Source organism: Rhinopithecus roxellana, chromosome 18 (assembly GCF_007565055.1).
Source record: "Rhinopithecus roxellana isolate Shanxi Qingling chromosome 18, ASM756505v1, whole genome shotgun sequence".
NCBI lineage: Eukaryota > Metazoa > Chordata > Mammalia > Primates > Cercopithecidae > Rhinopithecus > Rhinopithecus roxellana.
Genome location: NC_044566.1, coordinates 6,562,495 through 6,585,581, shown reverse-complemented (window position 1 = coordinate 6,585,581; position 23,087 = coordinate 6,562,495). Strand labels below are relative to the sequence as shown.

The 23,087-nt window shown below is 53.3% G+C and overlaps 1 protein-coding gene and 1 long non-coding RNA gene across 4 annotated transcripts in view; both read left to right on the top strand.

Moving 5' to 3' along the window:
- The first annotated feature begins 2,893 nt into the window (after positions 1-2,893).
- Positions 2,894-7,772, top strand: LOC115894609. Its single transcript, XR_004054751.1, has 3 exons — positions 2,894-2,964; positions 4,917-5,061; positions 7,069-7,772. It is a non-coding gene; the product is annotated as an uncharacterized LOC115894609 (long non-coding RNA).
- A 5,143-nt stretch (positions 7,773-12,915) lies between these two features.
- Positions 12,916-23,087, top strand: part of GAS6 (growth arrest specific 6) — a 49,147-nt gene continuing 38,975 nt past the window's right edge. The window contains exons 1-2 of one of the 3 annotated variants that reach the window (XM_030922188.1): positions 12,916-13,189; positions 13,281-13,447. In XM_030922188.1, the coding sequence (XP_030778048.1) occupies positions 13,096-13,189; positions 13,281-13,447 (261 nt within the window). In that variant the 5' untranslated portion in view covers positions 12,916-13,095. The remainder of the gene's footprint in view (positions 13,190-13,280; positions 13,448-23,087) is intronic. The other 2 variants (XM_010374826.2, XM_030922189.1) reach the window with 2 other exon arrangements.

The following is a 23,087-nucleotide window of genomic DNA, read 5'->3' as shown; positions in this document are numbered from 1 at the left end:
TTCCTAACTAAGTATTCCTCACTCTGTCCTTGATGGAGGGGAGAAGGGAGGGCAAAGAAGTTAAATTTACTTCAGGGCATCAAAATGAATGTCTACTTAATAACTTTGTAAAATGTAAAGTGATATATATAATTGTAAAGTAGTGTTAATTTTACCTAATAATCACAGTTAAACAATATATCATTGGTTTACAGAAGTAACACTGCCTAGTGATGAGCTGCATATTGTTGAGCTGTGGGCATGGGTTATGGGGTCCAGCATGCAGCATTGTGGGGTTCATTTGCAGCTGTTCCAAGAGATGAACCCACAGCTCAAGGGGGAGTGGGAAGTGGCTGCGGTCTCTTTTTTTTTTTTGAGATGGACTCTTGCTCTGTTGCCCAGTCTAGAGTACAGTGGCATGATCTCAGCTCACTGCAACTCTGCCTCCTGGGTTCAAGCAGTTCTCCTGCCTCAGCCTCCCAAGTAGCTGGGACTACAGGCACCTGCCACTGTGCTCAGCTAATTTTTGTATTTTTAGTAGAGATGGGGTTTCACCATATTGGTCAGGCTGGTCTTGAACTCCTGACCTTGTGATCTGCGCACCTTGGCCTCCCAAAGTACTGGGATTACAGGCATGAGCCACTGCATGTAGCCAGCGGTCTCGTTTTAATGTCTCCCAGGGCCTGATATTTTTAAAGGGCTCAAATTCCTCTGATAAGAAAAATTTATATTGAAGCAAAGACTGCTTCTGAGTAAGAACAACAGAAGCAACCGCAGTGCCTGGAATATTGGGGTTCTAAAAAGCGACTTCTTACATGAACTTTTAGGTTTTATTATTTTATTGTCTATGGTTGGTAGCATTTAATGACTCATCTGAACGTGCTTTGAAACATACACTATGGCACAAAAACAGAATTCCAATTACAATAAATGATGGGAAGAGAATGTGTGGCCTGGGAAGACTTGGACCTTGTCTGCCTTGGGGTTATGTCCTCAACTCTAACCCCCGTGGCATACATTTGTGTAACTCGCACGCTTGGGAGAGCACACCTGCCTGATGTCCACACCCCACCTCCCCGGAACCTGTGGATTGCTTGCTTACACCGCACCAGGGACTCTGCATAGGGAACTTGGTGATGAATCTTGAGATGGGAGATGCTCCTGATGACCTGGTGGTGCCCAGGTAACCTGCAGGGTCCTCCTAAGGATGGAAAGGCTTGAGGCAGAGACTGGACACTGCTGTGCTGTGGCTGTGAGGATGGGGTAAGGGGCAGGAACCAAGAGAGGCAGAGATGGACCTCCCAGTGCCTCCCGACGGAGCCTAGCGGCAACGCTGTCATTTCAGAACCATAAAACAACAGATTTGTATTGTTTTAAGTCGATAATAACAACAACAACAAAGTCAGGCTAATTCTTTCTTTCATTCAATAAATATTGAATGTGGACCATGTGCCCACGATGCTGGGAGTGAGGAAACGGCTGTGGAGGACATGGCCAGATACCAGCACTTGGGCAATGCAGCTCACAGCTGCACTGAGACTCACAGAGCCTCCTGCAGAAGCAGCAGAGGCCTTCACCGGCAGGGGCCAGGGGCGGGTGGGTGGAGAGAGCAGCAGGTGCTGGCCGGGCCCTGGGATGGCCGGGTAGCAGGGAGCATGCAGACCCTCCCTAAGAAACCCAGCACCCCGCTGTCCTCCTGGCTGCTGGCACCCCCAGGTGCTGCCCCCACTGCCCACCATCGGGCACCCTACTGGTCGCGAGGCCTCCTCAGCGCATGAGGGTTCTGTGAAGAGGGGTCGCGTGCCCCTCAGCCAGCATTCCTGGGGTTCAGGACCCCGGACCTTCCAGAAGAATCACCCTCCTATGCCAGAGTCCGGCCTCAAGGGAGACGCTGGCGTGAATCTACCCCCGGCCCGCCTGGGAGGGGATGGGGCTCCGAGCCTGGTCTGGGCTGTCCGCCTGGGCATAAGCGTCACAGCCACTGCCAGGGGAGGGCGAACCTAGCCAGAAGCCCCACCTTGTGCTGTGGAGCCAGCCCCTCCACAGCCCCATCCATGCAGGGCAGGCCTCGTGTTTCCTGGCCACTGCGCAGTCGCCCACACCGCCAGGTGCTGGAGCCTCGCCAGGAGGGGGTCGGGGACAACCGCATGCGTCCCAGTTCTCCCAAGGGCAAGGCGGGGCGCTGTCCAGGAAGAAACCCTGTGGAGGGAGGGGAGCGCACCTCAACATTTCTTCCTTCCACTCTTGCAGGAACATTTGGGGGAAATGTTAAAGCAGAAAGAGGGACCCTGTTCCTTTTTTTGGTAACTCCATTCACTCCACTTCAACCATAGGAATCCCAATCAGGAAACTTACCAAGCATCACAAACCACCTCGAAAAGCAACACCACACAGCCTACACGCGGGGCCGCTGAGGAGTCATACACCCGGCCACTGAGGGATGCACGCGGGGCCGCTGAGGGGACATACACCCGGCCACTGAGGGATGCACGCGGGGCCGCTGAGGGGACATACACCCGGCCACTGAGGGATGCACGCGGGGCCGCTGAGGGGACATACACCCGGCCACTGAGGGATGCACGCGGGGCCGCTGAGGGGACATACACCCGGCCACTGAGGGATGCACGCGGGGCCGCTGAGGGGACATACACCCGGCCACTGAGGGATGCACGCGGGGCCGCTGAGGGGACATACACCCGGCCACTGAGGGATGCACGCGGGGCCGCTGAGGGGACATACACCCGGCCACTGAGGGATGCACGCGGGGCTGCTGAGGGGACATACACCCGGCCACTGAGGGATGCACGTGGGGCCGCTGAGGGGACATACACCCGGCCACTGAGGGATGCACGCGGGGCCGCTGACGGGCGTGGGGGCTCTCAGGGGGTGCACACGGGGGCGCTGAGGGGACGTGGGGGCACTGAGGGAAGTGGGGGCACTGAGGGGATGCATGCGCGGGGCAGTGAGGGACGTGGGGACGCTGAGGTAGCACACGCGGGCCACCATCGGCCAAGGATGAGACCATTAGAACATCTGCAGTGGGTTGAAATGCCTCAAATACAGTAAGATCCAGGAGTTATAACGATACTAAAAATAGCAACAACGACCGAAGTCACCTTTGGACATGCTAAAAACCAACTGTACCTCAGGATGACCAAATAGCTAATGAGGAAAAATCCCTCTTCAGAAAAGTGCTACAGCTCACAGGTGAAGAAAGGAGCCACAAAATCAGAGCATCTTCCCTCCGAGGCCCCACAATGGAATCACGGGTGCCAGGAGATGGCCAGGCACATGGCTGAGCTGGCACCATAGGGTGAGGGTATCAGGGCCATGGGGACCCTGGTTGCTTGCCTCAGATGCGGCCAGCAAGGGAGGCACAACATGGGGCTGTTGAGTGAATGTGTGAGAGGCTGCGGGTCCCCATGGTCCAGCCACTAGCAGCCTGGCAGCATCATAGGAGTCTGAGGTCCGTGCGGGCAGAGAGCACTCCTGTGTTGTGTTCCCGCCAAAACTGGCCGCCAATCGCAGATAATGACGCCGGGACCCACGCCCGTGCAGGAGAGACAGGGGTGTGAGGAGGATGCCGGCAGCCCAGAGCAGAGTCCAGACCTGGGGACACCGCGGGACAAAAGACAAGTCACAAGAGGAAGAAGCGGAGCAAGTCAAGAAATTTTTCCTGCTTGGGAAAAAAACAGTCTTAAAAATTCTGTGAGATGCCAGGGAGTCCGGGGCACTGATATCTGGCGGCATTAAGGAGTCACCATTGATTATTTTAGGCATAAATATGGAACTGGGGTTGGGTAGGGTGTTTGGTTCTTATCTTTGAGAATACTTTCTGAAGTGTTTATGGATAAAATAATATGATGTCTGGAACTGGTTTAAAATAGCCCAATGAGGAAGCGGGTGGGGTGCTCGCCTTGGCAGGAACATGGGGCCATTGTGCTGGTCTCCCCGCGTTGTGTTGGAACTCTCTATAAACAGCACCAGCGAGAGACGGCAGCCTGCCCTGTGCCTGCCCTGAGGTCACCCTCACTGTGAATTCGGCTCCCTCTAGCTCAGCTCTCACAGGGTCCCAGGTGGCTTCAGCCAGTGTCCTGTGCAGACTTCTTCCTGAAGGAACACTGAGTCCTGACAGTGGGATTTCCTGCGGTGATTCTTTGGTCTCAGAGGCCCAAGGGACACGCATGTTTGAAAATCTTCTCCATTTCCATCTGTATGATTTTCGCCTTCATTCTCTTCTCCTATTAAATGGAGGCCATCAGCACGCTTAGACACGCCTGCCAGCTTTAAGAGTTTAGGGCTAAACAAATGAAGCGCACAGTGCACTTCAAAGACTTTGAGAGGAAGGCCCAGTGTGCACAGAGGCCCAGGAACCCTGAGCTTCCCCAGGATGCCCATCCTGAGCCTTCGGGGGGCATCTAACCCACTCAAACCCCAAACACTCGTCCCTCCTCCATCACAAGGAAAGACAGGCGTGGTCCCCCAGCCCTCAGCGGTGTTGCTGAATCTGGCAGCCACTGTGTTTGTCAGACCTGCCTGCCTTGTTCAGCAGGGAAACCACTTGCTATGATGAATGGAGCTGCATGCGAAACTTAGATAAGCAGGCAGGTCAAAAACACCTCCCTTGCCAGCATTCCAGTTTTCTTGCTTGGCCCAAGAACCTGGTTTCATTTTGGAAAGGTGGAAGGAGTGTGGGGCGACCTTGTTGCCATTTTCAGGCATGGCTGGGCTCTCACACAGTCAGTCTTAGAACAGGCATGTCCCTGCCTGGAGGCCAGTCCCTCTTGGGTTGTGGAAACCAAGCCCAAAAATGTCAAACAAGTGGCAAAACCTTTAGAGTAATTTTCCTCTACCTCAAAAAACACCCGGCCACTTCTCCTCCCCAGTTGTTAAAGGTCCTTTTATTAGCATTGTCCTATTGTGTTTTTTTATCTCAGACACAGACACAGGAAGCATCAACTCTGAGGCTTTGGCCAGGATATGAGCCCGACTTTCGCAGCCCCAACTGGCAGGCTGACCTCATGTGAACTCCCTGGCGGTGGCATCCTGGAGACACCCACTTGGCTGAGCTGGCACCATAGGGTGAGGGTACCAGGGCCATGGGGACCCTGGTTGCTTGCCTCGGATGCGACCAGCAAGGGAGGCACAACATGGGGCTGCTGAGTGAATGTGTGAGAGGTTGCGGGTCCCCACGGACAGCTACCAGCGGCCTCGCAGCATCATAGGAGTCTGAGGTCCAAGACACCGGACTCACATCTCAACCCTGCCCTGTGCTGCTCAGGGCCAAGTCTAAGCTGCTGTGAAAAAGAGGTCCCCACATGCAGCGGCTGCCACAGAACACGGTCATCTGTTTTTCATGCACACTGTGACCCTGGTCAGTCCGGCCAGAGCCCCCAGGTTTTGTTGCTCTTCCAGGGCACATTCTGGGCCGTGTGCTGGAGGCTGGGCTGTGGGCTCCCCTGAGGAGGTAAGGGATGCGCACCAGGGGCTGCGTGTTGAGGCTCGGCCCCCGTCCCATCACCTCTACTCTGGTGAGGCCACTTCCTGCAAAGGCAGCTGGATGCTCCTGCCTGGAGCTGCCCCTGGACCACAGAGCATCCAGGAGATGAATGCACTTCCAGCCTCGCCACCCTGGGGAGATGTACAGCTGAGGTGGCAACTTCGGAGCAAGCAGGGTGGAGATGCCTCCCTTGAGGTCCCTCCCAGCCCTGCTGCCCTGTCACTCAAGGTATGGGTTGGTTGTGTTCCCCAAAAATACATGTTAAAGTCTGAGTCCTCCACACCTCAGAATATGACATCATTTGGAAATAAGGTCATTGCAGATCTAGTTACCATAGTGCCCCCTTATCCTGGGGAAAATGTTCCAAGACCCTGGTGGATGTCTGAAACCTCAGATAGTACCTAACCTTACATATACTGTGTTTTTTTCCCATGTGTACAAACTTACAATAAAGTTTAATTTATAAATGAGACACAATAAGAGATTAATAACAATGATAAAATAGAACAATTATAACAATATACTGTAATAAAAGTTATGTGAATGTGGTCTCTCACTCTCAACATATCTTACTATACTCTACTTTCCCTTCTTGTGATGATGTAAAGTGCTGTAAAATGCCACATGGTGAGATAAAGGGAGGTGAGAGATGCAGGCATTGTGATGTAGATGGAAAATTCCAGACACAGACAATTCTTTGGTGTTCAGTTATATGCTGTTCCAAGCCATCCCATCCAAGCCTGGGTTGCCATTGGCTGGCAGCCAGCCCAGTGACCAAATGGGCTGTGGTGTCACAGTGCTTGTGTTCAGGTCACCTTTCCTTTACTTAATAATGCCCCCAAAGCACAGGCATAGCCATGTAATATTTGTGAAGCATGGTTGACCGTGAGTGACTAAAACCCAGAAAAGTGAGACTGAAGACAACGAGGAGCACTGTAGTTAGGATGAAGTCGTTGACTGTGTCCTTATAAGACGAGGGGTGACACAGGAGCCCATGTGGTGGTGGAGGCAGAGATGGAAGCTGTGAATCCACAAACCCGGGAGTACCTGGAGCTTCGGAGGCTGGGGAGGCAGGAAGGACCCTCCCAGCTGTTGGGGGAGCACAGCCCTGCTGGCACCTTGATTTTGGACTTCAGGCCTCCAGAGCTGAGAGAAGACACATTTCTGTGGTTTTGAGCTCCCTGGTTTGTGGTACTTTTCCAACTGCCCCAGGACACTGCTGTGCCAATGCCCTTGACCTTCAAGGTCGCATTCTGGCTGATGGAGCTGACAGGCGTCCCGGCTCCACTGCCCTTGGGCTCCCGCTCTGACTGGCCTGTACTGAAAAGTTAAAAATAGCTCTGCATATATTGAAATAGCTACGTCAATTCTAAAGGCTCACACAGCTGCTATAAGTGTCTTGGATACTCTTCAAAATAATATTTATAGGCCTCTCCAAGCTCTGTCGCACTAGCTTTTTGATCATTAATTAAAGCCAAGCTCATCTGTTTGTTTACAAGTTGGACTTGGCACACTTTAGCACTTAACAGGAGATGAAAACTGCAGTTTGTTCAATTTCCTTTTAATAATTTTGTTTACATTTTTGCCAGCACTCATAATCTGGGTTCAGTTTCTGCCAGCACTGATTTGGTTTATTCCACATGGCTTGGGCCACTGCGGGACTCCATTTGTTCCAGGGCCACCTTCCTGTCACCTTTTACTGTTTCTTGAGTCAGCAAGAAAGGCAGATCCGACTGAAGACTCCAGCACTCTCCTCAGCTGCAGCCCCCACAGAGCTCTGCAAAGTCCTTTCCCCCACAGGATGGATCTGAGGCACCCACCATGAGAAAAAAGGGGTGGAGAAATGATATGCAGGAAGAAGGTCCATCCTGATTCACCAGTCGCGTGGATGCACTTTTCTACCAGGCTAGGAGGGAGGAAAGTGGAGCCCCACCCTGACTGCTAAGCCATTTGCTTTGCTGTCACAAAAAAACAGTTCAGCTTCCCAAATCAGAGAGGAAAAGATTTTTAGGGGGTCCCTTATTTCTATTATGTAAGCTTTAAATAACAAAGTAGACCTCTGGGGCCAACGTGGGTGTGCGATGGTGGTTTTGTGGGATTCTCCCCATAGCCCCATCAGACGGCCTCACTTTCTGGGTCTCAGTGGGCCCAGGTGTGACACAGCTCCTCCAGAAACAACGACAGCCCTGGCGACCAAGGACTCCCTGTGCCACTGGCTTTGCGCTCAGAAGTATATTCAGTGGTTTCCCCAGAAAATTCCAAGTCATCTCCTAATACTGTTCGTGAAAACTAAGTAACTGTCGTGGCCTTCTTCAGGGACAGTTTGCTAGGAAGGTTGGTTGTTGGCATAATTTTCCAAATCAATGAACTAAGTTATAAAACTTTCTCAAAGGCCCTGATGGCTGTTAGAGAGACAGAAAAGTGAATGGTCAGAAAGAAGTGTCAAAATTCACCCAGTATTAGCAGGCCGAGGCAGGCGGATCACGAGGTCAGGAGATCGAGACCATCCTGGCTAACACGGTGAAACCCCGTCTCTACTAAAAAAATACAAAAAATTAGCTGGGCGTGGTGGCGGGCACCTGTAGTCCCAGCTACTCAGGAGGCTGAGGCAGGAGAATGGCGTGAAACCTGGGAGGCAGAGCTTGCAGTGAGCCAAGATTGCGCCACTGCTCTCCAGTTTGGGTGACAGAGCAAGACCCCATATCAAAAAAAAAGCTCACCCAGTAGACACAGCAGCCCTAACCACCTCTGCAATTCGGGCTTTTTCAGCCCAAGACAAACAACCAAACGGTACACAGGCCTTCATCCTTGGCTGTGATGGATGCGTGTCCGTGTGGAGGGCCAGGCCTGCTTCTCCCATCACTAATGGAAGCCTCTCTGAGTTTCTATAAAAGCCTCCCCCTCAGAAGGGGCTCTCTGGAGATTTTAAATTATGTTGGTTAGGATAGTAATACACGCTTTTGCTTAAAAATCAATAGGTACAGAAATAAAAGCACAAAGTACAAAGTAGGTTTCCCCTCCTTGGCCAGAGGCAATGCTGTCAGCAGGTCAGCCCTGACACCGCCGCTCACTGCTTGAGGAGCCTGTGTCTTTCCTTATGTACGGGGGTCATGCCACGGCCACCCCTCCACATGAGAGTGGGGGCACCGACTAAGGCCAGAGCCGGGCACCGGAAAGGCGCAGTGGCCCCTTTACCTTACAGTGGTGTCGCTAGGACCCACGTGCATTTGGGGCCCCGCATCAAAGCTCCTCAGGCACTCCCCTTGAAACGACTTTGCTTATAGCTCACCTCCAGGAAGGGCCCTTCCCTAGAGAACAGTAGGACACGGTGTCCCTCAGGCTCTGGGAAAACAGCCATTATCCTGGAAACCAGGACTCCTAGGAGATTCTGTGCCTCCCCCATGTGGGCCATCTTGATCCCCACACAAACTCCAGACTCGGGTGCTCCTCGAGGCTGGGCATCCCTCCACCAGGTGGTCCTGGTACAGCCCCTCTGTCCTCCACTCTCAGTCTTGTCTGATGAGTTCATGCCAGTTCACCACAGCCTCCTGGGAGGAGGACCGTGAGGCGGGCAGCCCTCCTGAGCCCCTTCCTCCTTGCAGAGCACTTCCCTGGGCCTGATGCAGCAGGAGGAGCTGAGCGCCTGTAGTCCCAGCTACTCGGGAAGCTGAGGCAGGAGAATGGCGTAAGCCCGGAAGGCGGAGCTTGCAGTGAGCTGAGATCCAGCCACTGCACTCCAGTCTGGGTGACAGAGCCAGACCCCGTCTCAAAAAAAATAAATAAATAAAATTAAAAAAAAAGAAATCTTCCTGCCTCAGCCTCTCAAGTAGCTGAAGCTACAGGCACCCACTACCATGCCTGGCTAAAGACACATTTAATAGAATGAAAAGACAAGCCACAGGCTGGAAATAAATATTTGCAAGCCACACATCCGATAATGGACTTGCTTCTAAAATAGCTATAGAACTCTTAAAACTCAACAAACAGCTCAACAATTGGAAAACCAAACATTCCAAGTGTATGAGTCAATTTCATGGTGCTGATAAAGACATACCTGAGACTGGGCAGTTTACAAAGGAAAGAGGTTTAATTGGGACTCACAGTTCCACGTGGCTGGGAACGCCTCACAATCATGGCAGAAGGTAAGGAGGAGCAAGTCACGTCTCAGATGGATGGCAGAAAGCAAAGACAGAGAGCTTGTGCAGGGGAAGTCCTCTTTTTAAAACCATCAGATCTTGTAAGACTTATTCACTATCATGACCACAGCATGGGAAAGACTTGCCCCCATGATTCAATCACCTCCCACCAGGTCCCTCCCATAACACGTGGGAATTCAAGATGAGATTTGGGTGGGGACACAGCCAAACCAGATCACCAAGTAAAGGAAAAGAAAGAAAGTAAAACTGAAACAGACATCTCACCAAAGGAGATACCTGGACGGCAATAAGCACAATAAAATTTGTTCAACATCACTAGTTATTTGAAAAATGCAAATTTAAACTACCATGAGATACCATTATATACATATTAGAGTGAATAAAAATTTTTAAAGTGACCACAGAAAGTATGGGTGGGGATGTGGAGCAACTGGGACCCTCATGCATTGATGGTGAAAATGTAAAACGGTATAACCACTTTGGAAAACAGTTTGAAAAGTTAAACAGATACCTACCGTGTGATCCAGACACTCTGCTCCTAGATATTTCCCCAAGAGAAATGGAAGCACGTGCGTACACAGCGTCCACACAGTGGAATAGTAAAAATTTAGAAGCAAGTAAAATGTCCCTCAACAGGTGAATGATAAACAAATTGTGTTATATCCATACAGTGGAATACTACTGAGCAATAAAAAGAATACACCTGCAACAAGATAGATGATTCTGAAAATAAATACGTTAAGTGAAAAAAAAGACAAAAAAGTGTGCATAAAGTATAATTCTTTTTATATAAAAGTCTAGAAAATGCAAACAAATCTATCGTGATAGAAAGCTGGTCAGCGGTTTTGCATAGGGACTGGGATGTGGGGTACGGTGGGGACGTTTAGGAGGGAGGAATTACCAAAGGGCATGAGAACACTTTTTTGGGTGATGGATATGTTCCCTAACTTGATTGTGATGATGGCTTCACAGGTGTACACAGCTTTCCACCTCATAGCCACAGACTGGTTAACCATTCATATAAAACATCCATTGCCCTGGGTCCAACCTCTTCCCGCTCCCTGTGGAGGTGAACTGTCTACTTCACCATTGCTATTTCAGGTTGTATAATATAGTGCCTGACAACTCTCTCCACTTTTAGATATCCAAATTGTTTCTTACTCATTTTCCATTTCTGCCTTAGAACGAATTTCCTGCACTGGTAACTAGGTGAAGGATTTTGGAGTTATCTGGGGTAATGGAGACATCCTTCATTGCACCCACATGTGCTTTCTGTGTTCCCCAGTTACAGAAATCAAAATGAGCAGTTGTATGTGAATGCATTTTATCAGACCAAGTCTCTACATGACAGGAGGCATTGTTGTTACTAAGATAGTAACTCAGTAGAAAGACAGAATCGAGAATATGAGGAATGAGAGTGGGGTCCAGACTAAAAGGAGGCCAGGGGTCCTGAACTGCCCCATCCAACCGAGGTCATTCTGATACCTACTGACCTGAAGCAGCCGGCCCACACCGAGGTGCAGAGTGTCCCAGATGAACAGGCAGAGGCTAGAGATGCTCATTCCCAAAGGGATCAAATAATTCTGAGACTTGCAAGAACTCTGTAAACTCTCTTCCCCCAAACTACAAAAACGTGCAGAAAATAATTACGAACAATTTTTAGGAGCTTACACCCTTTGAAGTGTATCCATGGGCTGCTGGAACCCTTGGGAAATAATGGCTAGAAGTGCCTCAGACACTGCCTGGCACCCAGCCGGTGCTCAATGAATTATCTGTCTGATGAAGTGATTAGGAGCCTTGTAAATACTGATTCAAGCATGTATCACCCCATCCAATTTTTGAAACCAGTGCTTCTCAAGAACAAGCAGGAAAATTAAATATTGTTTTGAAGTAGCCGTGGTGGTTTCCGGGCAGAAGCCCAGGGGCACTCCTTACTCCATCTGCTCCAGTAACTAGCTGACATGGGAGTGCCTGGCCGCTCTGGTTCAGACACAGGTGCAGATAGACGATTTCTCTGCCCCATTTTAATTCTCTTTGAAGATCATTCCCATGGACATTCATTTGCCATTTGCCTAAATTAACATATTCATGCTCAGCCGGGCAGGGTGGCTCACGCCTGTAATCCCAGCACTTTGGGAGGCCGAGGCGGCGGATCACGAGGTCAGGAGATCGAGACCATCCTGGCTAACACGGTGAAACCCCGTCTCTACAAAAAATTAGCCAGGCGTGGTGGCAGGCGCCTGTGGTCCCAGCTACTCGGGAGGCTGAGGCAGGAGAACGGCGTGAACCCGGGAGGCGGAGCTTGCAGTGAGCCATGATTGCACCACTGCACTCCAGCCTGGGCAACAGAGCTAGACTCCGTCTCAAAACAAAACAAACAAACAAAAAAACCTAAAAACATATTCATGCTCATAACCCCACTTTCAAACCAGTGACCTCAAAGATTTCTACCAGCAATCCCATTCCATTCTTCCAATTACAGAAAGCAAAGAGAAACTGCGACCTGGGAATCTCAGCGTTGAGCCTGCTGAGCAGAATGGCCATCCATTTGGGGTCGGGTGCTGACTCATTGCCCCTTTTCATTGCATTTTGGGGTGTGGGGATTTCCAGAGCAAGATTCTCCAGAGAGGAGTAGCCAAGCTCCCTCCTCCCCGCAGTAGGGGGACGCTGGGTGAACTGCCTGCTTCGGGTCCCCCGTGAGTGGTCTGCTGTGTTTTGGTTCTCTTCGTTTGTGTGTTTTGCCTATGACTTTGCGAAATATTCCAAGACAAGAGCCAGAAAGTCTTGGTCTCTGAAGACAAGCACAATGTTGCTTTCAGCTTAAATATCTACTGGGAAACCTCAAGATTTTGAATGTCATCATTACGAAAAACAGAGATTACAAAAGGAAACCGTCGCATTTCACTCGCTGGCCCCCAGTGGGATTGGATCTGACCTCAGTGCATCTTTAAAATCTTTGGTAGGTTTTAAGTCTTGACAAAATGTGCTTAAGCATGAAGATTCCAAAAAGGATGCAGTAGATTCGGGGGGAATGGGGGTTGGAAAGAGGCTTAAATCTTCACATGACACCTGGAATATGGTCAAAATGTACCTGCTCAAGTTGAACCAGGTACTGCGTCCTCCTTTTACCCTACCGCTAGTGAACACAACCACCGCCTGGGGAAACGCTCCTTTTCCGGGACACTAGAGTCCCGCCGCGTCCCGGATGCTCCGCTTTCCCCGCGCCCGGATCCTCCCGGGAACCCGTGCCCCGCCCGCGCCTGGTCCCGCCCCCGCCGCCTCCCCGCGCGCAGCCGCCCGAACCCGCCCAGACCGAGCGCCCGAGGTGCCGCAGCCGCTGCCGCCGCCGCGATGTGACCTTCAGGGCCGCCAGGACGGGATGACCGGAGCCTCCGCCCCGCGGCGCCCGCGGCTCGCCTCGGCCTCCCGGGCGCTCTGACCGCGCGTCCCCGGCCCGCCATGGCCCCTTCGCCCTCGCCCGGGCCCGCCGCCCCGCGCGCCGCGCCGCTGCGGCTGCTGCTGCTGCTGCTGCTGGCCTCGGAGTGCGCGCTCGGTGAGTCCCGCGGGCCCGAGACCCCGTCCCCGGGCGGCGGGAGGAGGCTTCGGGCGCGGCTTGACGCGTCCTCTTCTCTTCCTCCGGGCAGCCGCGTTGTTGCCGGCGCGCGAGGCCACGCAGTTCCTGCGGCCCAGGCAGCGCCGCGCCTTCCAGGTCTTCGAGGAGGCTAAGCAGGGCCACCTGGAGAGGGAGTGCGTGGAGGAGCTGTGCAGCCGCGAGGAGGCGCGGGAGGTGTTCGAGAACGACCCCGAGACGGTGAGCGGCCGGCGGGCGGGATGCGGGGGAACCCCGGGCCCCGCGCGCCTCCGACCCCTCCCGAGGGCAGCGCTGCTGCCGCCCCCCAGCTCCGCCCGGCGAGGCCTGGCCTCAGGGTCCCAGGAGCCCCGCCCCGCGTCCCCCGCGCCCATCCCCCGGCGACCCCAGGAGCCCCGCGCAGGCCGGTGGGACGCCGCGGGGCTGTCCGGGAATCGCTGGCTGTCAGACGCCTCCCCGCGGGGAAGCCGGGAGTCCGTTTCCAAAGTGCGAAAGAAACACAATGGTTCAAACCCGGACCGCTTCCCCGCCGCCCTCCCTCTGCTGGGCTGGAGGTGAGGGACCCCCGGGCCGCGCCTCGCCCTCCTGGGAGGGGTGGAGAGCGGTCCCCTCCCGAAAGAGGAATTGAAAGGGCCGAGGGCGGGAACTGCTTGCGGCAGCAGGTCCAAAAATATGATTCCAGGAATCGAGCGGGGCCGCTTGCGGGAGGGGAGGGCGGCTGCGCGGCCCCTCTCTGCCAGGTGCTCTCCCAAAGGCAGCGGGTGCGTTCGGGAGCCCGGCGGTGCTGGCCCCGGCACCTGGGTTAGGAATGGCCTCGGAGGAGGCGGGGCGCCCAGGGCCGCCCCCGCAGGAGCCGCCGTGTGAGGACGGCCTGGCCACTCTATCCTGCGGGCTCGGGGGGCGGGTGACTTTGGAAAGTCCGAGAAGGTGTGGATTCCCATTGGCGTCCCTTCCGCCCTGAAGTCAGGGTGATTTCACAGCGAAGTTTTCAGTTCTACTGGAATGTTCCTTTTAAAGAATTCTCCTGGGGTGGAATAAATGTCACCTGAGATCAAAGAGTGGTTCTGGATGACCCATGGAGGCCTGTTTCCGCTTACATTTCTAGTGGTTGACTTGACCCCTCTTAGATCTGCTTTTCTGAAAGCTCTGAGGCTGTCAAGATGGCCACTGTGCACCTGTGGGCATAGCTCATCCCTGCAGAGATGACGCACCTGGGGCTGTTCTCCGGCGGCTACCCTCAGCACCCACAGCCCCACAGGCACGTGCCTTCCTTCAGTGCAGCCTAGCTCGTCGCTTTTCCCGGCCTCTCTGTTTTCCCGTTTCTTTAATGATGAATCCTGGCCTGTGCTGCTGGCCGAGGCAGCGTGGGCCTGTGTGCCCTGGTCGCTCGGATTCGCCGCCCAGCCGTGGCCTTGTTCGTTTGGCTGGTGCAGTGCCTTCCAACAGCGTCCTCACCCTGAACATTCTGCGTGCACAGGGACTGCGGCATGGGGCGTTCTGGTGATGGGAGTTGAGGGCAGCAGGATTCACCCCCACCCCACGGTGCCCGCTCTGCGCAGCACTGCAAGGCCCGGCTGCAGCCCCTCCTTGCTGTCCTCCTGGACACCCAGGGCCCATGTCAATCAGACTGAACGCGGCCTGGAGGTACTGTGCTGTTCTTCCCAAGTCAGTCCCCTACCTGGTTTTCCAATTTTAGTTTAATAACTTCATTTACAAAGGTGTGAAATGAAGATAAGAAAATGAAAACAGCACTCAGGATCCCATCACTTTAATACAACTGCGGCTGGGTCAGATGGTTTCTGTGCTGGCATGTCCGTCCCCCTCACCCTTCTGCATGTGGCTGAGTGGCTTTGATGCTGGGGAGGCCTCCTTCCCGTCCTTTCACAGCCTGGCCCCAGCAGCCTCTGCCGGCTTCCTTTCAGCCTCATCTCATTCCCAGAGTTCTGCCCTCCTTCCGAGCCCCCATGCCAAATGGTAACAACCCGCTTTCCCTCTCGTTTTTGGAGCTGGCCATTAGCTTGCTGTCTGTTTCTGTTTCGGGTTCCTGCAGGCAGGCGGAAGCTGGGGAGAGCCTGGTTGGGGCAAGGGCAGGGTCCAGAGGCTGGCTGAGTCCCAGCCGGCTCCAGCACACCAGGACCACCCCTCCCAGGACCCTAGTCTCCACTGCATCCTTTGCCACACCCTTGGGAGACCCCAGGCCCGAGGGAACCGTCCAAGCTCAACTTCCTGCGAATGCATGAAAATCATCCATGAACTTCTCCCTGTCAAAGGCCAGGGGCTCCTTGTCTTTGAAATGTCGCTTGCTTTACATTTTGTGCGGTGAGGCTGATTGAGGACAAGGGCTGTGGCCTGAGCTCACGAGTTGACCAGGACCTGGCCGTGGTGACTGTCAGAGCATCCTCGGGCCCCTGGCCTCCCCAGGCCCGGGGTCCTGATGTGTGGTCCTCCATGAGTGGTTGTAGGGAAGGTGGTCCCAGCCCCCTGCCATTTTAGGATGTGGAAAGTGCCTGGCCGCTGTTAGTTAACATGCACCTACCCGGCCCTGCCTGTTTTCCCTGCCCATCCTCCTACGAGGGAGGGAAGGGACAGCTGGAGCCAGCTCCCCAGTGTGCTCACCTTCATGTCCACCTGCTAAACTGCTAACCTGCCTGAAGCGTGTCTCACTGCCCCTCGCTGGGGCTTCTTCCTGGTTGCGTCTTCTTCCCGGGAGTGCCTGCTCTGCAACCCTTCCAGCAGGCAGATCCTAAGCACAGCACCCCTCCCAGGCTCCAAGCTCACTTGTGTGCTAACACCTGTGCCCACCTGCCCACCTGCCTGCAGCGTGTCCCACTGCCTCAAGCTGGGCTGCTTCCTGGTTGTGCCTTCTTCCCGGAAGCGCCCGCTCTGCAGACCCCCACCTTTCAGCAGCCGGATCCTAAGCCCAGCACCCCTCCCATGCTCTGGCCCTCACCACACACCTGTGGTTTAAAGCCCTGTTCTGCTGGAAGGGACACTCTTCCCACTTCCCCAGCCCTCTCTGCTGGAGCCATGCCCCTCCCCCGACATTCCTCCAGGCTGGGCCGCCCCCACGGGCCTCCTTGCTCTCCACCGCCCAGACCTTCTCCTTATCTTGTTTTCCTTTTTATATTGTTATTCTCCCTCCCTGGCCTTGCCTCTCCCTGCTGGGTTCCTTGCCCCAGTTTCTAATTCAGAGAGGACTGGGTAACTCCCCAGTGTGTCTCTGCTGAAGCTTCCCAGGCCCAGTGCCTTTTTACTAAATCCTTGAAGGCCACCAGGTTCCAGGGCCTGCTAAGATCTCTGTAATCACCCCTCGGTTCCAGAAAGGATCCGAGACTAGAGACTTATCCCAGCCCAGCCCTAACGCCCAGGTCCTCCGGTGCCTGCTTGGGAGCATGTTTGTGCACTTTGATCCCCGGCTTGTGTGCAGGAACATCATCCAGGCTGTGGTTCCTGATCCCATCACCTGGCTTTATTTGAGATACAAAGCACGATATTCACCGGGGGCTGGTGGCCTTCCCTGAGGGTCGGCCTGGGTTAGCCAACCTGCACCTGCACCTGCACGACATGTGGCCAGGCCTGTGCTCCGAGGCCAGGTTTCCCTTCCCCATTCTCTTTCTTTGTCTCTCTCTGTGTTTCTTTCTCTTCTCCCCACTGCTGGTGGTGAGGAATTCTCTGCAAGGGATGTCGGTGTATCCATTTTGAAACTTACTGGCTCATCCTCAACTGCATGTGCCCTCCAAGCACCTTTTCCCTGACCTTGTGGATTCTTCGGGAACAGCTAGGGAAGGGGTACCCTGTATGGAAATGAAAACCCCTCTGAGTCCCCACCTGGGGACAGCTACTTGGTTGGGACACAGGCCCAGATGTTGGGATGGCCTAACGGGAGGTCCCAGTTGGAGGGGAGGGCTGTACAATGTGGGGGCGCCTGGTGGGGAAGATGATGGCCAGGCTGAGACCTCCCCTGCCCTGCTTTGACAGAGGCTGCAGCACACTCCCACACACATCCCACAGATACATGTGCACATGCACACATTCACACACGGACACCTGCACAGATAGGTGCTGACTCATGGGTATAGGTGTGCACGGACACACACACCCGTACCCAGACACGTGTACACAGGTACGTACGTTCCCATAGACACAGATATATATGCACGTACACAGAGGCACACACATACTAATAGACATACGCATACATGCACACATTCACATAGACATATGCACACATAGTTACACACACTGATAGGCACACACATACTAACAGACATGTGCACATACATGCACACATTCACATAGACATATGTACAGTCATACACACTGACAGACGTGCACACAAGGCACACACATACTAACAGACGTGCACATACATGCACACATTCACACAGACATACGTACAGTCATACACACTGACAGACATGCAAATACACACAGGCACACATACTAACAGACGTACACATACATGCACACATTCACACAGACACATACACGCAGTCACAGACATGCACACACACACAGGCACACATACTAACAGACGTACACATATATGCACACATTCACATAGACATACATATACACAGTCACAGATAGAAATGCACACATACACAGGCACGCACATACTAACAGACATGTACACATACATGCACACATTCACACAGACATACGTACAGTCATACACACTGACAGACATGCACACACAGGCACACATACTAACAGACGTGCACATACATGCACACATTCACACAGACATACGTACAGTCATACTGACAAGACATGCACACACAGGCACACATACTAACAGACATGTACACATACATGCACACATTCACACAGACGTATACACAGTCACACAGACATGCACACACACAGGCACACATACTAACAGACGTGCACATACATGCACACATTCACACAGACATACAGTCATACTGACAGACATGCACACACACAGGCACACATACTAACAGACATGTGCACATACATGCACACATTCACAGACATACGTATACACAGTCACACAGACATGCACACACACAGGCACACATACTAATAGACGTGCACATACATGCACACATTCACATAGACCTACGTATACACACACACACACAGACATGCACACACACAGGCACACACATACTAACAGACATGTGCACATACATGCACACATTCACACAGACATACGTACAGTCATACTGACAGACATGCAAACACAGGCACACATACTAACAGACATGTGCACATACATGCACACATTCACACAGACATACGTACAGTCATACACACTGACAGACATGCAAACACACACAGGCACACATACTAACAGACATGTACACATGCACACATTCACAGACATACATACACACAGTCACAGACATGCACACACACACAGGCACACATACTAACAGACATGTACACATACATGCACACATTCACATAGACATACATACACACAGTCACACACAGACATGCACACATACAGGCACACATATACAGACATGTACACACATGCACACATTCACGTAGACATACGTACACACAGTCATAGACATGCACACACATACAGGCACACACATACTAACAGACATGCACACACACATGCACACATTCACATATACGTACACACAGTCACAGACATGCACACACAGGCACACACATACTAACAGACATACACATACATGCACAGATTCACATAGACATACGTATACACCGTACACACAGTCACACACTGACAGACATGTACACACATGCATAATGACATGCACACACATGTACACACAGTCCACACACACACAGGCACACATGGATGCCCAGCCACATGCATGCAGACACACACAGACACATGTGCACCCTCTCACACACTTTTCTCTTTCCACAACTTCGGGGTCAGAAGACCACTGACAGATGCATCAGGATCACTAAAAACTGAGACAAGGACCCAGAGCTCTGTGGCCCCAGCTTTCTCGGACCCCCAGGGTCTCTCCACAGCCCGAGGGGCCGGAGCCCTGTGGCTAAGGCCTTTCCTCCTGGGCCCATCCTGAGGCCTGCAGGCTGGTAGGGGGACCAGGGCCTGGCCTCCTCTGAGGGCCGTCTTCCATGCTGGTTCTGCAGCCCTTTCCTGTGCCTGCACCTGTGCAGGTGCTTGTTTCTACCCGGGTGTCTGCAGGCACTTGGTGCCAGGCTCCCCCAGGGCTTTCTCAGAGGCAGCTGAGTGCCAGGCCCTGCACACGACACCCTCACCCGAGCCGGAGAGCTTCACATCTGTGGAAAACTCTAATTAAAGACTTTCTGAGAAACGCTGAACGTCTCCCTTTGTTATTTAGGAACAAAACACCCTTTTAGGAAGCAAGTGCTTATGGCTTCTTTCTTGAGACACTGAGTAAAGGGGCATTAAGCTTGCTAGCTGGGGCATGCCGAGCGCTTCCCAGGTTATGGTTTTACCCCAGAGCATTGACAGGCATCCAGGTTTCCTCATGCTTCATTTTCCCCTGTTTTCTAAGGTTAAAATTGAGACCTGTTTCTCCAGTGCAAAGCTCATTGTTGAAGGGTTTCGTATTTGATGTTGGAAATGCTCTGGACTCTTCCGTGGTTTTTATATTCCAGTGATTTCATTGCAATTCTGGTGTGTACATTTTCACCCTGACCAAGTGAAAGGTTCATTTTAAAAGTTTTAAAATAAATTTTAAAGGGGAGCTGGAAGTGGAATAAATTAAGAACAGTATCCATTTTGCATTTCACTCTGACAGAGGCACTGTCTGCTCTGACTGGTGATTAAAAGTATAATATTCAAATGAAATAGTAAAATATATTGAGCCTCATTAATGTTCTACTAGTTTTCTTGGGCTCTGTTTTCAAATTATAGGTAAAATTTTTATCTTTCCAGTGTTAGTACCTATGATAAGAAAATACATTTTCTCCACATCTGTCCACAAACCTGCTAGACCCAGTTTTGTGACGACCTCCCCTTGGAACTTGGGGCTCCATGGAAAACACACAGCTTGACCCAGCCAGCACTCAGAGAGCCTGGGCCAGTCACTGCAGTGGCCGGATTCTCAGCATACAAAGCCCCAACGTTTGGCCAGGCTGGGACCGGCTCCCATCCAGGACCGACTGTCCACAGTACAGTAAAGCCACTCTCTGAGTCGACATTGATTCTTCTCAGAATTGCTAAGTTGACCATCCCTGCAGAAGCAGAGAGGGCTGCAGTTTGGCATTCCTGCCCACTCCACATGAGGGCAGCCCGGACGCGGGAGCTCTCAGGGAGGCGCAGTGGGCTTTGGGTGTGCCTGGACCCTTCCCACCACACCTGGAAGATACAGTTCATTTCCTTTTTACACTTGTGGGAAATGCATGACAGTGTTTACAGGCAGGCTGGCTTTCCGTTTATTTCAACCCGGACAACTGAATAGCAGCAGATGACGAAACTGTCCTGTGAAGAGCACGGTCACTCCCGTTCTCAGATCCGTCGCTCAGCTCGTCTGTTAGTCTGAAAGATGAATTGTACATGGGTCTTCCCGAGAGCGCTGTTCTCGGGGTCTCCATATGTGAAGTTGTTACGTCTTCACAACAATGTGTAGCAGCTGTCACTGAGCCATTTTACAGATGTGGAAACTGAGGCCCTGAGAGGCTGAGAAGCCTGTGGAGGGCTACAGCGTGTCCTGGGCATTTGAGCCCCACACTCTGTCATTAACTCCTGTGCTCACCGGGACTGGGGGAGAGCAGGACGCAGCAGCACCCCTGACCCAGCTGTGTGCTCCTCTGTGTGCAGGCGACTGTGAGTGTACTGGCACCCACGTGAGGGCTCAGTGGTGCTGGTGTGGGTGCATAAAGCACAGGGCGGCTGCGGGGAGCTGGGTGAGTGTCAGTGGCTCGGAGTGTGAGTCTCATGAACACGGCCTGCAGGTGCGTCATGCTGGGCTACAGAGCCCATGGCTCCACCATAAATGGTGGTTTTGTGTTTGAACTTGAGTGTTGCTGCTCAATGAGGCCAGAGGAAGGCACCAACCTGCAGGCCTGGCCAGTCCCTCACAATGCGGAAGGTAACCAGTCCACTAGAGACGTGTGTCCTGGCCACTAGAGGAGTCCAAGTGACCTTTAAGTCTAACCCATCCTCAGAGCACCCCAGGTGGCTTTGGGGCCTGGGCCTGGTCATCTGGCTGAAGACCAGCTCAACTTGGATAAAGCTGGAGGAGAAGCCTGTCCCTCAGGCAGCTGCCAGGGCGTCTGTGATTTGTGCTTGTGTGCGCGCTTGGCGACTGTTAGTGGTGGTCGCAGTCAGGGCATCTGGTTGCCTTTACTGTCCTTACACCAGCTGGGCAGAGCTCAGGCCAGGAGCCCAGTGGGAGAGGCCGGGGCGTGACTCCCAGTGCAGAAGTGGCAGTGGCCTGCCAGCGTCCAGGGCACAGCTGTCCCTGCCAGGACCCTGTGGGTTGGATCTTTGGGCTGAGTCAGGCTTGACGGTGCAGCCGCCCTTTCGAGGGAACTGAGCTGTCCAGCGTCCCATGGAGCAGCTGCCGTTGGATCCGGAGAGGCCATGAATAAACCTCCCCTTTGTAAGCCAGGAACAAACACAAACTTTGCAATCGTATTTGTCCTGGGATCATAGAACGTGGTGGCTGGCAAGACCCAGGCGTCCTCCCCTCCTGTGCTTCCAAGAACAGAGGCTGGTAGTTTATTGAAGGACTGGTCCCAGTTCGTTTTTTGTGGGGAAGACTCAGAGGGAAGCCCAGGCCCCAGACTCCAAGGTTAGCACGTTTTCTTGGAGCGATCGACACCTCTTAAGGCGAACTTGGGTCCAAAACACGTGTGTGTGACCTGAAGCGTGGGTACCATGTGCAGGAGATGCCCTCACCGGAGGTGGGGACGAAGCCCACACGGTTCTAACTGCAGAATCACTGGCCATGTGCTCACGACTGTTTTATTTTGCTGTTTTATGTGATCAGAAAGTACACCATCTTGTTTTTCCCAAAGCATTTGCAGTGAGACATCCCACTTCCTCCCCACGGCAGCTGTTGTGGGCACGAGGCTGCTCCCAGGACAGCGATGCCCCTGGGGTCGGAGTGGGCACAGAGGAGTTCTCTTCCTTCCTCTTCCACGCCCTCTGTTCCCCCGCAGACTGGCCTCTCTTTAGTCAGCGCTTCCCCAGGCTCCCTTCTCCCCACCACGTGCAGACAGTGGCTGTCCCGGGCCTCTCTCCTGGTAGTGTTTCTTGTGGCCAGCATCCCTCCCATCCGACAGCTGTGTGGCTTCCTGACTGGCTTCTCTTGGGGCCCCCAAGGATGCTACCAAATGGCCAGAGACAGTCACTGCTCTGCACTTAAGAGTAGGCAGCCCTTGGTGGGGCTTGCCCTGAAAGGCAGCAGGCCTTCCTTGCTGAGACCCCTTGCTGGCCAAGGGCCTGTGGGGGCTGCGGCTCTGTTCCTTCACTGCATTCACGCTCATATGCTGAATGTTGTGCGCCATGGGGCACCCTGCTGGGGGCTGTCGGGAGTGTGCTGTGTGTCTGGGGCAGAGACGGGCAGAGTGAGTCTCAGCATTACTGCCATGCAGCTGCTGGGAGCCACTGGAGCTCCTCTGTCTCGTCTGCCACGAAGCCTGTGAGATACAGTGATGTGTGTCTTGGGGCTTCTGTGAGAAGAGCTTAGTTACCCACCGGTTCAGGCACCACGTCCGCGCTGTGGGGCAAGGAGGGGTGCTCACAGCTGTGCAGTCAGCTACAGAGGCTGTTCCCAGCACCCACAGCTGACCTGGCAGTCACACCCAGGGTGAGCTTCCAGGAAGAGGGCTCCCAGCAAGGGAGGGTGCACCTGGGCGTGAGCTTCGAGGAGGGCAGAGGCGCCTGTCACTGCTGACCCTGGGTGCGGAT